The sequence below is a fragment of the Bos mutus genome, chromosome X (genome assembly GCF_027580195.1).
Source record: "Bos mutus isolate GX-2022 chromosome X, NWIPB_WYAK_1.1, whole genome shotgun sequence".
In the NCBI taxonomy this organism is placed as follows: Eukaryota; Metazoa; Chordata; class Mammalia; order Artiodactyla; family Bovidae; genus Bos; species Bos mutus.
The window spans coordinates 6,888,327-6,905,831 of NC_091646.1; the positions used below are offsets into that span (position 1 = coordinate 6,888,327).

Consider the following 17,505-nt stretch of genomic DNA (forward strand, 5'->3'; position numbering starts at 1 on the left):
GATTGAAAACAGGAAATCAATAAAGAAAATTACTGAAACCAAAAGCTGGTTCCTTGAAAAGATCGAGGAAAGTGATAAGCCTCTAGCCAGGCTAATTAAGAAAAAAAGAGAGGATACAAATTACTAATATCTGGAATAAAAGAAGGGACCATAGGTCTGATAGCCATTACAAGGGTAATAAAGAAAGGCATACTACCAACAACTCTATGTTGACAAATGTGGTAACTTAGATGAAGTGGACCAATTCCGTGAAAGATACAATCTACAAAAACTTACATTAAGAAGAAATAGACAATCGGAATAGGCCTATATCTGTTAATGAAATTGAACCAATAATTAATAACCTTTCTGTTATTAACTAGGCCCAGATGAATTCTACCAAATATTTAATACCAATTCTCTGCAATCTCTTTCAGAAGATAGAAACAGAGGAAATAACCTCCTAATTCATTCTGTGAAACTAAAGAAAAGAAAGTGAAAGTGAAGTTGCTCAATCGTGTCCAACTCTTTGCGACCCCATGGACTGTAGCCTACCAGGCTCCTCCGCCCATGGGATTTTCAAGGCAAGAGTAGTGGAGTTCATTGCCATTTCCTACACTCCAGGGGATCTTCCCAACCCAGGGATCGGACCCGGGTCTCCCACATTGTAGGCAGACGCTTTTACCCTCTGAGCCACCAGGGAAGTCCCAGCATTACAGTGTTACCCTAATACCGAAACCAGACAAAGATATTAAAAGAAAAGTATAGATTAGTAGCTCTCATGAGCATAGATGCAAAAATCCTTAACAAAAAATTAGCAAATCAAAACCAACAATGTACAAAATAAATTATACACCACAGCCAAGTGGGATTTAACCCAGGTATGCAAAGCTGGTTCAACATTCAAAAATCAGTTATTTAACCCATCACATCAACAGGCTAAAGAAGAAAAATCATGTGATCATATCAATAGATGAAGAAAAAGTATTTGACAAAATCCAGTTGGACTATAAAGAAGGATGAGTGTTGAAGAATTGATGTTTTTGAACTGTGGTGTTGGAGAAGACTCTTGAGAATCCCTTGGGCTGCAAGGAGATCAAACCAGTCAATTCTAAAGGAAATCAATCCTGAATATTCATTGGAAGGACTGATGCTGAAGCTGAAGCTCTAGTACTTCGGCCACCTGATGTGAAGAGCTGACTCATTAGAAAAGACCCTGATGCTGGGAAAGATTGAAGGCAGGAGGAGAAGGGGATGACAGAGGATGAGATGGTTGGATGACATCACTGACTCCATGGATATTACTTTGAGCAAGCTCTGGGAGATGGTGAAGGACAGAGAAGCCTGGCATGCTGTAGTCCATGGGGTCACAAAGAGTCGGACATGACTGAGTGACTGAACCATGACATCTGTGCATGATAAAAAATCTCAGTAAACTAACAACAAAGGGAAACTTTCTTCAACTTTTGTAGAAAGAACATCTACAAAAAACCTATAGCTAATAACACACTTAATGGTGAGCAGCTTAGGGCTTTCCCACTAAGAACAGGAACAAGGCAAGATGTCTCCCTTGCCTCTGTTTTTTAACATCATAAGTCCTAGCAAATGTAGTAAGACAAGGAAAGGAAATAATAAGTATATAGACTGGAAGGGAAGAAATAAAATTGTCTGTTCCAGATGACATGATTGTTTATGTAGAAAATCTGAATGTATAGACCAAAAAAAAAAAAAGAAGAACTCCTAGAATTAATAAGCAATTATAGCAAGGTTGCTGGATACAAGGTTAGTATACAAAAGAAGTCAATTGCTTTCCTATATACCAGCAATGAATAAGTGGAATTTGAAATTTTAAATATAATGTCATTTACATTACCACACCAGAAATGTAAAACTTAGTTATAAGTCTAACAAAATATACACAAGATCTATATGAGGAAAACTATAAAACTCTTATGATAAAAATCAAAGAACTAAATACATGGAAAGATATTCCATATTAATGTGTAGAAAGACTCAATATTGTCATCAGTTCTTCACAACTTGATCTGCAGATTCAATGTAACCAATTAAAACCTCAGCAAGTTATTTTGTGGATATCAACAAATTGAGTCTAAAGTTTATAGAAAGGAAACAAACCCAGAATAGTCAGCACTATCGAAGGAGAAAAAAATGTTGGAGAACTAACAGTACACAACTTCAAGACTTAGTATAATCAGGATAGTGTGGTATTGGTGAAAGAATAGACAAATGGATCAATGGAACAGAATAGAGACCCCAGGAATAGATCTACATAAAATAGCTGATTTTTGATAAAGGAGCAAAGAGAAATCAGTGGAGCAAAAGTAGTCTCTTCAATAAATAGTGCTGAAACAACTGGACATCCACATGCAAAGAAGGAACTGAGACACAGACCTTACACTCTTCAAGAAACCAACTCAAAATGAATCACAGATCTAAATGTAGAATGTAAAACTATAAAACTCCTAGAATATAACATAGGAGAAAATGTAGATGATCTTGGATTTGATAGTGACTCTTTAGATAAAACACCAAAGGCACAATTCATAAAAGGAAGGATTAGCAAGTTGGACTTCATTGAAATTAATACTTTTCTGCTCTGCAAAAGACACTGTCAAGAGAATGAATAGTTGATCCACAGACTGGGAAAAAATATTTGCAAAACACATATTTGATAAAGGATTGTTATCCAATATAAAGTCTTAAAATCAAACTGTAAGAAAACAAAAGGCCTGATTTTAAAAAAAGGCCCAAAGACCTTAACAGTCACCTCACCAAAGAAGATATACAGATAGCAAATAAGCATATGAGAAGATGTTACACATCATATGTCATCAGGGAAATGCAAATTAAAATAATAGTGAGATACCAGTACACACCAATTAGAATGGCCAAAATTCAGAACACAGACAACACCAGTTGCTGGCAAGGATGTGGAGCAGCAGGCATTCTCAATCATTGCTGGTGGGAATGCAAAATGGTATAGCCACTTTGGGAGACAGTTTGGTGGTTCCTTTAAAAACTAAAAATACGTATAATTCAGCAATCATGCTCCTTGGTATTTACCAAAAGAAGCTGAAAACCTGGGTCCACACAAAGACCCGCACACAGATGTTTATAGAAGTTTTATTCATAATTTCCAAAACTTGGAAGCAACCACAATGTCTTGTAGCAGGTGAATAGATAAACTGGTACATTTAGATGATGGAATACTACTTAGTGATAAAAAGAAATAAGCTATCAAGCTACAAGAAGACATGGGAGAATCTTAAAATGCATATTAGTAAGTCAAAGAAGTCAATCTGAAAAGGCTACGTGTTGTAGGATTCCAACTATATAACATTCTGAAAAAGGCAAAATTATGGAGACAGTAAAAAGATCACTGGTTGCCTGGGGTTCGGGGTGGGAGTGAGGGATGAATAGAATGAATAAGGAGGAATGAATGAGGAGCTCAGAGAATTTTTAGGGCAGTGAAAATACTCTCTTTGATATTCTAATGATGGACATGTATCATTATGCATTTGTCCAAACCTATGGAATGTACAAGACCAAGAGTGAACTCTAATGTAAACTATGGACTTTGGATGATAATTGTATATCAATATAGGTTGACTGATTTTTAACAAATGTACAACTGTGGGTGCAGAGTGTGGATAATGGGGGAGGCTATCCATGCGAGGAGGTGGGAGGGATATTAAAAATCTCTGTATCTTCCACTTAGTTTTGCTGTGAACCTGAAACTGCTCTAAAAAATAAAGTCTATCAAAAACTATTCCGAAAACATTTTCTTCAAGCAGTGCACAGAACTGACAGTGGTGAGAAATTAGTGTTTCTGCATCATAAAGTCAAAACTTTATAATGTGAAAACCTCATTTGTAAACAAATATTTAAAATCATTTTTCAATAATGTTTTGAATTTACTCTTCTATTCCAGATGTTTTTTCCATTAATATGATAGTGTTATTTATCTTTGGCCTTAGCTTCAGGAAAATATTGACTTTAAGATGTGGCCATTTGGCATTTTGCCTAAATGTATATTCAGTGCACCTCTAGTCACCAAATAAACAAGAACCTCAGAGTCACTAGGAGTATTTCATTTAATCCGCTATCAGTTTTCTGATTCATCCAATGGGTGTGTGTTCTAGTTGCTCCTCAGTTTAGGTGTACCTTCATAACTTAATATCACTTTGAAAAAAGAAGATAGATGTCTTATCCTTTCCCACATGCAGAAGTTTTATTGTCAAAAACTAGGAGCGACGATAATAAAAGGCTTCAAACCAACCCTTAGAAAATCACAGTCACCTCTTTTCATGCCTAGCGCAGCCATGGCTTGGGGTTCCAAGAAGCACCTGAAACATGTTTCAGCTCCAAAACATTGGATGCTGGATAAACTGACTGGTGTGTTTGCCCCTCGTCCATCTACTGGCCCCCACAAGCTAAGGGAATGTCTCCCCCTAATTATCTTCCTAAGGAATAGACTTAGTATGCCCTAACAGGAGATGAAGAAGATTTGCATGCACCGTTTCATTAAGATTGATGGCAAAGTCCGCACAGATATAACCTACCCTGCTGGTTTTATCCAAGAAGGCAATGGCACCCCACTCCAGTACTCTTGCCTGGAGAATCCCATAGATGGAGGAGCCTGGTAGGCTGTAGTCCATGGGGTCGCGAAGAGTCAGACACGACTGAGCGACTTCACTTTCACTTTTCACTCTCATGCATTGGAGAAGGAAATGGCAACCCACTCCAGTGTTCTTGCCTGGAGAATCCCAGGGACGGGGGAGCCTGGTGGGCTGCCATCCATGGGGTCGCGCAGAGTCTGACACGACTGAAGCGACTTAGCAGCAGCAGCAGCTGGTTTTATGGATGTCATCAGCACTGATAAGACTGGAGAGAATTTTCGTTTGATCTATGACACCAAGGGTCACTTTGCTGTTCATTGTATTACACCTGAGGAGGCCAAGTATAAACTGTGCAAAGTAAGAAAGATATTTGTGGGGACAAAAGGAATCCCTCATCTGGTAACCCATGACGCTCGTACCATCCATTACCCTGATCCCCTCATCAAGGTGAATGACACCATTCAGACTGACTTGGAGACTGGCAAGATTACTGATTTCATCAAATTTGACACTGGTAACCTGTGCATGGTGACTGGAGGTGCTAACCTGGGAAGAATTGGTGTGATTACAAACCAGGAGAGACATCCAGGTTCTTTTGATTTAGTTCATGTGAAAGACGTGAATGGCAACAGCTTTGCCACACGGCTCTCAAACATTTTCGTTATTGGCAAAGGCAACAAACCGTGGATCTCTCTTCCCCGTGGAAAGGGTATTTGCCTTACCATTGCTGAGGAGAGAGAGAAGAGATTGGCAGCCAAACAGAGCAGTGTATATAATGATCTCTATGTGATGTGATTGGAAAAGTCTTTGTACTTAATTAAAGATAATACCAAGTGGAAAAAAAAAAGAAAATCACAGTCACCATTTGGGTAGATATTCCCCAACATTTTTCAAGCTCAGCACTAACGATTTTTTCTAATCGGTGTATAGTTGCTTTCCAGTTTGCGCTGGTGGTAAAGAACTGGCCTGCCAACGCAGGAGATGTAAGAGATGCAGGTTCCATCCCTGGGTCAGGAAGATCCCCTGGAGGAGGGCATGGCTACCCACTCCAGCATTCTTTCCTGGAGAATCCCATGGGCAGGAGACTTGTGGGCTGCATTCCACAGGGCCACAAAGAATTGGACACGAGTGAAGTCACCTAATACACACACACGCATAGTTGCTTTACACTGTTGTGTTAGTTTCTGCTGTACAACAATGTGATCAGCCATACAGGACTAACAATCTTATTCAGTAAGTCAATTCATTTGGTTACCTGGACATACCTTTTACAACTAGTTCCTCTTTGGTGGCTGGCCCATCAGGAAATAGCATTGTCCAAATCCAAATCTTTCCTGCTGTTCTTTTTCATGACAGATTTGGTTATTGCTTTAAATTTTTTCCAGCCTAAAATTGCTATAGTGTTGCTCTCTAGTTTTGAATTTGGGGGTTTGATTTATCTGTGTGCTAAAGCAAATCCCAACTTACTTCTCGAGAGTTATATTGGCTCTGACAGTGTGTATTCCCTTGGCCTGCCTTCACATTGAAGGGCCTTGGCTTTCTACTCCAGGATGGGTTTTTGTTTGGCTCATCTACTCAGATTGACTTTTACAATTTTTTTTTTTCAGATTGACTTTTAAAACACATGGCTCTGTACTTTAGCAAACACAGAATCGTTGTGCTGTAAGGATTTGTCAGACAGCATACCCTCAAACCCACAGTTGCTCATCTTATCAAAAACTCTACTGAGAGAAATCGAATTTTATGGAGGATTGCCTGAAGGCTGTGAAGTCCATCCACTTCTCTGTTCTAAAATTTATCCCTGGATAAAAGTGTATCTCTGAATACAATAAAACTATCCCTGGACAAAATTGTCCCTGACATAACTGCTTTTTCAAACATTGAGATATAATTTACATACCATAAAATTCTATTTAAAGTGTACAATTTTTTTTAGTATATTCAGAGACTTGTGTAACCATCACCACAGTTATTCTTTGGAACATTTTCATCACCCCTCCCCCGCAAAATCCCATACTCATTAGCTGTCATACCCTCTTTCCCCTCACCAACTACCATCATCATCCACTGGAAACCATTTTTCTCTCTTCTCTTATGTGAAAGTTCAGTCATGTCTGACTTTCTGCAACCCCTGTGGACTATAGCCCACCAGGCTCCTCTGTCCATGAGATGTCCCAGACAAGAATACTGAGTGGGTTCCCATTTCCTTCTCCAGGGGATCTTCCCTCACCCAGGGATCAAACCCATGTCTCTTACATCTCCTGCATTGGCTGGTGGGTTCTTTACCATCTGAGCCTCAGGGAAGTCCTTTTCTCTTATAGATTTGTCTTTTTTAAACAGTTCATAAATGGAATCATCCAATATATGGCCTTTTTTGACTGGAGTCTTTCACTAAGAATAGTATTTTCAAGACTCATCCATGTTGTAACATGTGTCATTACTTCATTCCTTTTTATGGATGAATAATACTCCATTTGTGCACATACCTCATTTTATCCATTCATTCATCAGTTGGTTGCTATCTGGCTTGTTTCCACTTTCTGGCTATTGTGAATAATGCTGCTGTGGAACTACATTTTTTTTTAGCTCTGCCATGTGGCTTATGGGATCTTATTTCCCTGACCAGGGATTGAACCCAGACCCCCAGAAGTGTTAGCACCAGAGTCAGAACCACTGGACATCAGGGAATTTCCTGGAACAACTTTTAGCATTACACTAATAGAGTACACTGAGGGAGGTCATAAGAAATATACTAGAAATGTGAGATTTTTGACAGTAAGTAAATTTATTGCCCAGGATTCTATCAATAAGAATGTTTGAGTTGGGCTTAATCTGAAAAACTTAGATGCTTAGAGACACTGTGAATCCTGTAGCAATCTTTTCACTTTTGTTTTTTTATTTAAATTTATTTATTTTAATTGGAGGCTATCAACATGAATCCACCACGGGTGTACACGTGTTCCCCACCCTGAACCCCCCTCCCACGTCCCTCCCCGTACCATCCCTCCAGGTCATCCCAGTGCACCAGCCCCAAGAATCCTGTATCAAACCTGGACTGGCGATTCGTTTCTTATATGATATTATACATGTTTCCATGCCATCCCCCCAAATCATCCCACCCTCTCCCTCTCCCACAGAGTCCAAAAGACTGTTCTATACATCTGTGTCTCTTTTGCTGTCTCGCATACAGGGTTGTTGTTACCATCTTTCTAAATTCCATATATATGCGTTAGTATACTGTATTGGTGTTTTTCTTTCTGGCTTACTTCACTCTGTATAATAGGCTCCAGTTTCATCCACCTCATTAGAACTGATTCAAATGTATTCTTTTTAATGGCTGAGTAATACTCCATTGTGTATATGTACCACTGCTTTCTTATCCATTCATCTGCTGATGGACATCTAGGTTGCTTCCATGTCCTGGCTATTATAAACAGTGCTGCGATGAACATTGGGGTACACGTGTCTTTCAATTCTGGTTTCCTCGGTGTGTATGCCCAGCAGTGGGATTGCTGGGTCATAAGGCAGTTCTGTTTCCAGTTTTTTAAGGAATCTCCACACTGTTCTCCATAGTGGCTGTACTAGTCTGCATTTCCACCAACAGTGTAAGAGGATTCTCTTTTCTCCACACCCTCTCCAGCATTTATTGCTTGTAGACTTTTGGATCACAGCCATTCTGACTGGTGTGAAATGGTACCTCATTATGGTTTGGATTTGCATTTCTCTGATAATGAGTGATGTTGAGCATCTTTTCATGTGTTTGTTAGCCATCTGCATGTCTTCTTTGGAGAAATGTCTGTTTAGTTCTTTGGCCCATTTTTTGATTGGGTCGTTTATTTTTCTGGAATTGAGCTGCAGGAGTTGCTTGTATATTTTTGAGATTAGTTGTTTTTCAGTGCTTCATTTGCTATTATTTTCTCCCATTCTGAAGGCTGTCTTTTCACCTTGTTTATAGTTTCCTTTGTTGTGCAGAAGCTTTTAATTTTAGTTAGGTCCCATTTGTTTATTTTTTCTTTTATTTCCAATATTCTGGGAGGTGGGTCATAGAGGATCCTGCTGTGATGTATGTCGGAAAGTGTTTTGCCTATGTTCTCCTCTAAGAGTTTTATAATTTCTGGTCTTACGTTTAGATCTTTAATCCATTTTGAATTTATTTTTGTGTATGGTGTTAGAAAGTGTTCTAGTTTCATTCTTTTACAAGTGGTTGACCAGTTTTCCCAGCACCACTTGTTAAAGAGATTGTTTTTTCTCCACTGTATATTCTTGCCTCCTTTGTCAAAGATAAGGTGTCCATATGTGCGTGGATTTATCTCTGGGCTTTCTATTTTGTTCCATTGATCTATATTTCTGTCTTTGTGCCAGTACCATACTGTCTTGATGACTGTGGCTTTGTAGTAGAGCCTGAAGTCAGGCAGGTTGATTCCTCCAGTTCCATTTTTCTTTCTCAAGATTGCTTTGGCTATTCGAGGTTTTTTGTATTTCCATACAAATTGTGAAATTATTTGTTCTAGCTCTGTGAAAAATACTGTTGGTAGCTTGATAGGGATGGCATTGAATCTATAGATTGCTTTGGGTAGTATACCCATTTTCACTCTATTGATTCTTCCGACCCATGAACATGGTATATTTCTCCATCTATTAGTGTCCTCTTTGATTTCTTTCACCAGTGTTTTATAGTTTTCTATATATAGGTCTTTAGTTTCTTTAGGTAGATATATTCCCAAGTATTTTATTCTTTCTGTTGCAATGGTGAATGGAATTGTTTCCTTAATTTCTCTTTCTGTTTTCTCATTATTAGTGAATAGGAATGCAAGGGATTTCTGTGTGTTGATTTTATATCCTGCAACTTTACTATATTCATTGATTAGCTCTAGTAATTTTCTGGTGGAGTCTTTAGGGTTTTCTATGTAGAGGATCATGTCATCTGCAAACAGTGAGAGTTTTACTTCTTCTTTTCCAATTTGGATTCCTTTTATTTCTTTTTCTGCTCTGATTGCTGTGGCCAAAACTTCCAAAACTATGTTGAATAGTAATGGTGAAAGTGGGCACCCTTGTCTTGTTCCTGATTTTAGGGGAAATGCTTTCAATTTTTCACCATTGAGGATAATTTTTGCTGTGGGTTTGTCATATATAGCTTTTATTATGTTGATGTATGTTCTTTCTAGTCCTGCTTTCTGGAGAGTTTTTATCATAAATGGATGTTGAATTTTGTCAAAGGCTTTCTCTGAATCTATTGAGATAGTCATATGGCTTTTATTTTTCAATTTGTTAATGTGGTGTATTACATTGATTGATTTGTGGATATTGAAGAATCCTTGCATCCCTGGGATAAAGCCCACTTGGTCATGGTGTATGACCTTTTTAATGTGTTGTTGGATTCTGATTGCTAGAATTTTGTTAAGGATTTTTGCATCTGTGTTCCTCAGTGATATTGGCCTGTAGTTTTCTTTTTTTGTGGGATCTTTGTCAGGTTTTGGGATTAGGGTGATGGTGGCCTCATAGAATGAGTTTGGAAGTTTACCTTCCTCTGCAATTTTCTGGAAGAGTTTGAATAGGATAGGTGTTTTCCTTATCTCTTCCTCTTTTGTTTGGTTTGGTGGGCATTAATCTTGTTCCTTTACCTGATGGGTATTCCTCTGTCTCTTCATCTTGTTTATATTGCTGTGTTTGGGGTAGCCTTTCTGTATTCTGGCAGTTTGTGGAGTTCTCTTTATTGTGGAGTTTCCTCGCTGTGGGTGGGGTTGTACGGGTGGCTTGTCAAGGTTTCCTGGTTAGGGAAGCTTGTGTCGGTGTTCTAGTGGGTGGAGCTGGATTTCTTCTCTCTGGAGTGCAATGAAGTGTCCAGTAATGAGTTATGAGATGTCAATGGGTTTGGAGTAACTTTGGGCAGCCTATATATTGAAGCTCAGGGCTGTGTTCCTGTGTTGCTGGAGAATTTGTGTGGTATGTCTTGCTCTGGAACTTGTTGGCTTTGGGTGGTGCTTGGTTTCAGTGTAGGTATGGAAGCATTTGATGAGCTCCTGTCGATTAATGTTCCCTGGAGTCAGGAGTTCTCTGGTGTTCTCAAGATTTGGACTTAAGCCACCTGTTTCTGGTTTTCAGTCTTATTTTTACAGTAGTCTCAAGACTTCTCCATCTTCTCCAATGATGCTGTACAGCATCGTTGATAAAACATCTAGGTTAAAGATGAAAAGTTTCTCCACAGTGAGGGACACCCAGATAGGTTCACAGATTTACATGGAGAAGAGAAGAGGGAGGAGGGAGTTAGAGGTGACCTGAATGAGATGAGGAGGAATCAAAAGAGGAGAGAGCAAGCTAGCCAGTAATCACTTCCTTATGTGTGCTCCACAGTCTGGACCGCTCAGAGATGTTCACAGATTTATACAGAGAAGAGAAGAGGGAGGAAGGAGATAGAGGTGGCCAGGAGGATAAAGGGGGGAATCAAAAGGAGAGAGACAGATCCAGCCATTAATCAGTTCCTTAAGTGTTCTCCACCATCTGGAACACACAAAGAGATTCACAGAGTTGGGTAGAGAAGAGAAGGGGGAGGGAGGAGATAGAGGCGACCTGGTGGAGAAAAAGGAGAGTCCAAAGGGGGAGAGAGCAATCAGGCCAGTGATCTCGCTCCCAAGTAAAAATGGGTAACGAAGATTGGGTTCTTAAAGGTACAAAATTGATAACAAATACCAAAAATCAAAGATTAAAAATCTAGAGTACAGGTTGGATTTTCAAAAATGCAATATTAAAGAAAAGAAAAAAAAAGTCACAAAAATTATTGTGGTAGACACAAAAGATAATACTAAATACTAAAATACTAAATACTAATACTAAAAGATAATACTAAGAAGTTAATATTGATATCCTGAGCACCTATATAAACAAAAGATTCAGCTACTTTTGAGAAGCACTAGTCCACCAGGTGACTCTCCCCATGGAATTCTTCAGGCAAGAATACTGAAGTAGGTTGCCATTCCCTTCTCCAGGGGATCTTCCCGATTCAAAGATCAAACCCAGGTCTCTTGCATTACAGGCAGATTCTTTACAGTCTGAGCCACCAGGGAAGCCCAAATAAGTTAAATACAACATACAGTTTCTCCTAAATTTAGAAAGAAACATCAGAAAAGTTCTGTAACAATACTGCATTAAAGAATTATTTTTAGGATACATATATGCCTTGTCATAAAATAGCAAAATATTACCAAATAAAATTGGACTTTTAGACCAAAAAATATATATATATATGACATTTGCTTTAAAAAATAGGGTCTCTTTTTTTTTTTTTGCAAAGTAATAGTAGGTTATAAAAATGAAAATTAAAGGAGTAATAGAGGACTTAAAAATTTTAAAAAAAAGTAATGACAGTAAAAATAGTAAAAATATATCTAGGACTTTCTCTGGTGTTGTTGTGGGCAGTGTGGGGTCAGTTCATTTTCAGATAGTTCCTTGGTCCGGCTTATATTTCTCAAGATCTATAGGCCCCTTCCTATGTGGTAGGTACTAACTACAGGGTTTTAATCTATTGCATCTGTCACTTCCAAGGCAGTTCCCTCTGTTTTAGCTTCTTCTGTTTGCTGGTTTCTTCAGTGTCTGATTTCCACCCTGACACAAGGGATGGTGGTGGACACTTTTTTAGGCTTGCTTGTTCAGTCACACTGTGGGGAGGGAGGGATACTGCAAACAAATAACACTGGCGTGTGCTCGCCATGTCTCAGCCACACTGGGCCTGCCCCCGCTCATAGCGCATGCACCCTTCCTGCCCACACTGCTCAGGCTCTAGGTTGCTCCAACTGGAAACGTCCGAGGCTGGCCCTGGTCTTCACACACCTCCCAGGTCTAAGCCGCTCAGGTTCAGGCACTCGGGTAGTCCTCAGAGGCAGAGAATCGGTTGGGTCTGCTTTTTGTGCCCTTCCCAGGTCCGAGCAGCTCAGGTAATGAGGTGTTTGGCGAGTGCAGTCGCTGCAACTTATCGCCTCCCCTGTCCCTGCCGCTTGGTTTTCTGGGTGTACAACCAGCGCACCTTCTCAGGTGGATGTTGACCATCCAGAACCCTAAGAAGTCTTAGTTAGCAAAGAAGCCTGCTTGCAGTTTGGTGGATAATGCCTCTCCGGGGCTGTGATTGCTCCCATGTGGCTCTGACTGCCTGTCACTGGAGGGGGATGGTCTGCAGCGGGCTAGCTCTGTTCAGTCCTTTGTTCTGCGAGCGGGCCTGGCGGTGTCTTAGGTTAGGGCTTTTGTCATGGTAGTTATCCCACAGTCTGGTTTGCTAGCCCAAGTTAGTTCCCTCAGATTGCCCTTGGGGCATTCAGGCCCGGTCCTTACTCTAAGCAATGCAGCCTGCGCCTCCCTGCCCAGCCCCCGCTTGCTAGTGGCGGGTGCAGGCGTCTGCGCTGCTTCTCCACTGGGGGAGTTACCGCTGGGCTCATAATCTGTGGGGTTTAATTATTTATTTATTTTTCCTCCCAGTTATGTTGCCCTCTGTGGTTCCAAGGCTCGCCACAGACTCAGCAGTGAGAGTGTTTCCTGGTGTTTGGAAATCTCTCTCTTTCTAAGACTCCCTTCCTGGGACAGAGCTCCGTCCCTACCTCTTTTTTCTCTTTTTTTGTCTTTTATATTTTTTCATACCTCCTTTCGAAGACACTAGGCTGCTTTTCTGGGTGCCTGATGTCCTCTGCCAGCATTCAGAAGTGGTTTTGTGGAATTTATTCAGCATTTAAATGCTCTTTTGATGAATTTGTGGGGGAGAAATTGGTCTCCCCGTCCTATTCCTCCGCCATCTTAGGACCGCCCCCTCTTTTCACTTTTGGTGTTCATCTTTGGAAAGCTAGGAAACAAATTTATGGCCCACTTCTAGCAGGTATACAGGATCTTGATTTTTACTTTTAATTATCTTTTGTCCTGGTTACTTGCTTATTTTTATATTGTTGTATTATACTTGTTTGAACAACATAGAGTATAAACATTAATGGCCATTTAGCCTCCTCTAAAAGTCATTACTGAACAGAAGCAGGGACTTGAGTATTGAGAAAAAGCAAACTAGAAGTCAGTTGGACAAGAGGACCATACACATAGCTTTTTAAATTTTAATAACTGCCTTCAGGGCAGAGATGTAAAATTGTAAGTTCAGTTCAGTTCAGTGACTCAGTTGTATCCAACTCTGCGACCTCATGAGTCACAGCACGCCAGGCCTCCCTGTCTATCACCAACTCCCGGAGTTCACTCAGACTCATGTGCATCGAGTCGGTGATGCCATCCAGCCATCTCATCCTCTGACATCCCCTTCTCCTCCTGCACCCCCAATTCCTCCCAGCATCAGGGTTTTTTCCAATGAGTCAACTCTTTGCATGAGGTGGCCAAAGTATTGGAGTTTCAGCTTCAACATCAGTCCTTCCAATGAACACTCAGGACTGATCGCCTTTAGGATGGACTGGTTGGATCTCCTTGCAGTCCAAGGGACTCTCAAGAGTCTTCTCCAACACCACAGTTCAAAAGCATCAATTCTTCGGCACTCAGCTTTCTTGACAGTCCAACACTCACATCCATACATGACCACTGGAAAAACTACAGCCTTGACTAGATGGACCTTTGTTGGCAAAGTAATGTCTCTGCTTTTGAATACGCTATCTAGGTTGGTCATAACTTTCCTTCCAAGGAGTAAGCATCTTTTAATTTCATGGCTGCACTCACCATCTGCAGTGATTTTGGAGCCCAAAAATATAAAGTCTGACACTGTTTCCACTGTTTCCCCATCTATTTCCTATGAAGTGATGGGACCAGGTGCCATGATCTAAGTTTTCTGAATGTTGAGCTTTAAGCCAACTCTTTCACTCTCCACTTTCACTTTCATCAAGAGGCTTTTTAGTTACTCTTCACTTTCTGCCATAAGGGTGGTGTCATCGGCATATCTGGGGTTATTGATATTTCTCCCAGCAATCTTGATTCCAGCTTGTGCTTCCTCCAGCCCAGCGTTTCTCATGATGTACTCTGCATAGAAGTTAAATAAACAGGGTGACAATATACAGCCTTGACGTACTCCTTTTCCTATTTGGAACCAGTCTGTTGTTCCATGTCCAGTTCTAACTGTTGCTTCCTGACCTGCATACAGGTTTCTCAAGAGGCAGGTCAGGTGGTGTGGTATTCCCATCTCTTTCAGAATTTTCCACAGTTTATTGTGATCCACACAGTCAAAGGCTTTGGCATAGTCAATAAAGCAGAAATAGATGTTTTTCTGGAACTCTATTGCTTTTTCCATGATCCAGCAGATGTTGGCAATTTGATCTCTGGTTTCTCTGCCTTTTCTAAAACCAGCTTGAACATCAGGAAGTTCACGGTTCATGTTTTGCTGAAGCCTGGCTTGGAGAATTTTGAGCATTACTTTACTAGCATGTGAGATGAGTGCAATTGTGTGGTAGTTTGAGCATTCTTTGGCATTGCCTTTCTTTAGGATTGGAATGAAAACTGACCTTTTCCATTCCTGTGGCCACTGCTGAGTTTTCCAAATTTGCTGGCATATTGAGTGCAGCACTTTCACAGCATCATCTTTCAGGATTTGGAATAGCTCAATTGGAATTCCATCACCTCCACTAGCTTTGTTCCTAGTGATGCTTTCTAAGGCCCACTTGACTTCACATTCCAGGATGTCTGGCTCTAGGTGAGTGATCACACCATCGTGATTATCTGGGTCGTGAAGATCTTTTTTGTACAGTTCTTCTGTGTATTCTTGCCATCTCTTCTTAATATCTTCTGCTTCTGTTAGGTCCATACCATTTCTGTCCTTTATCGAGCTCATCTTTGCATGAAATGTTCCTTTGGTATCTCTGATTTTCTTGAAGAGATCCCTAGTCTTTCCCATTCTGTTGTTTTCCTCGATTTCTTTGCGTTGATCACTGAAGAAGGCTTTCTTATCTCTCTTTGCTATTCTTTGGAACTCTGCATTCATATGTTTATATCTTTCCTTTTCTCCTTTGCTTTTGGCTTCTCTTCTTTTCACAGCTATTTGTAAGGCCTCCCCAGACAACCATTTTGCTTTTTTGCATTTCTTTTCCATGGGGATGATCTTGATCCCTGTCTCCTGTACAATGTCACAAACCTCATTCCATTGTTCATCAGGCATTCTATCTATAGATCTAGGCCCTTAAATCTATCTCTCACTTCCACTGTATAATCATAAGGGATTTGATTTAGGTCATACCTGAATGGTCTAGTGGTTTTCCCTACTTTCTTCAATTTAAGTCTGAATTTGGCAATAAGGAGTTCATGGTCTGAGCCACAGTCAGCTCCTGGTCTTGTTTTTGCTGACTGTATAGAGCTTCTCCATCTTTGACTACAAAGAATATAATCAATCTGATTTTGGTGTTGGCCATCTGGTGATGTCCATGTATAGAGTCTTCTCTTGTGTTGTTGGAAGAGGGTGTTTGTTATGACCAGTGTATTTTCTTGGCAAAATTCTATTAGCCTTTGCCCTGCTTCATTCCGTACTCCAAGGCCAAATTTGCCTGTTACTCCAGGTGTTTCTTGACTTTCTACTTTTGCATTCCAGTCCTCTATAATGAAAAGGACATCTTTTTTGGGTGTTAGTTCTAAAAGGTCTTGTAGGTCTTTATAGAGCTGTTAAACTTCAGCTTCTTCAGCGTTACTGGTTGGGGCATAGGCTTGGATTATCGTGATATTGAATGGTTTGCCTTGGAAATGAACAGAGATCATTCTGTCGTTTTGAGATTGCATCCAAGTACTGCATTTTGGACTCTTTTGTTGACCATGATGACTACTCCATTTCTTCTAAAGGGATTCCTGCCCGCAGTAGTAGATATAATGGTCATCTGAGTTAAATTCACCCATTCTAGTCCATTTCAGTTCGCTGATTCCTAGAATGTTGACGTTCACTCTTGCCATCTCCTGTTTGACCACTTCCAATTTGCCTTGATTCATGGACTTGACATTCCAGGTTCCTATGCAATATTACTCTTTACAGCATCGGACCTTGCTTCTATCACCAGTCACATCCGCAACTGTGTGTTGTTTTTGCTTTGGCTCCATCCCTTCATTCTTTCTGGAGTTATTTCTCCACTGATCTCCATTCAGGTAGCACATTGGGCAACTACCAACCCAGAGAGTTCCCCTTTCAGTATCATATCATTTTGCCTTTTCATACTGTTCATGGGGTTCTCAGGGCAAGAATACTGAAGTGGTTTGCCATTCCCTTCTCCAGTGGACCACATTCTGTCATAAATAAATAAAATAAAAAATCATCAGACATAAATAAAAGATCATGTTATTTTTATCCACATTTTCTAAAATGGGATCCTAGAAACACTAGAGGTTCTTCAGTTATATTTTCTATCAAACAGATCTAAACTACCTATGGACTCATTTGTTATTTTAACCGATTTGTATATAGGGGTTCCATGTAAAATTTCATTTTACAGGATAGTTCTAAAATGCTTGAAAATTCCTGGGAGTGAGAAAAACAAGAGACAGGTAGTTGGTGGGGACAAAGGGATTCCCAAGTGATGCAGTGGTAAAAAAAAAAAAAACCTGCCTGCTGATGTAGGAGAGGCGGGTTTGATCCCTAGGTGGGGAAGATCCCCTGGAGAAGGAAATGGCAACACACTCCAGTATTCTTGCCTGGGAAATCCCATGGACAGAGGAGCCTGGCGGGCTACAGTCCATAAGGTCGCTAAGAGTTGGACACGAATGAGCACGCATATGCATGCATCTGGAAAACGTGGGTTTGCCCTTACCCTGCTTTTTTATTCCCTGGGCATGCTTTCTTCTTTGTAGAAAAGGTGAGTTGGATTAGAACTTTCTGAAGTTCTTTCCAGCTCTGCCACTCTATACGTCATAAAAATTAAATAGCTATCTGAATGCAGCCCCACTACCAATTATTTAA

At 40.3% G+C, this 17,505-nt stretch overlaps 1 protein-coding gene across 1 annotated transcript; it reads left to right on the forward strand.

Annotated features, from left to right (window-relative positions):
* Nucleotides 1-4,322: 4,322 nt before the first annotated feature.
* LOC102277737 (small ribosomal subunit protein eS4, X isoform) lies at nt 4,323-5,425 on the forward strand. Its single transcript, XM_070365868.1, is given in 2 exon segments — nt 4,323-4,569; nt 4,852-5,425. Coding segments are annotated over 2 exon segments (810 nt in total). The 3' UTR covers nt 5,415-5,425.
* Nucleotides 5,426-17,505: the final 12,080 nt, after the last annotated feature.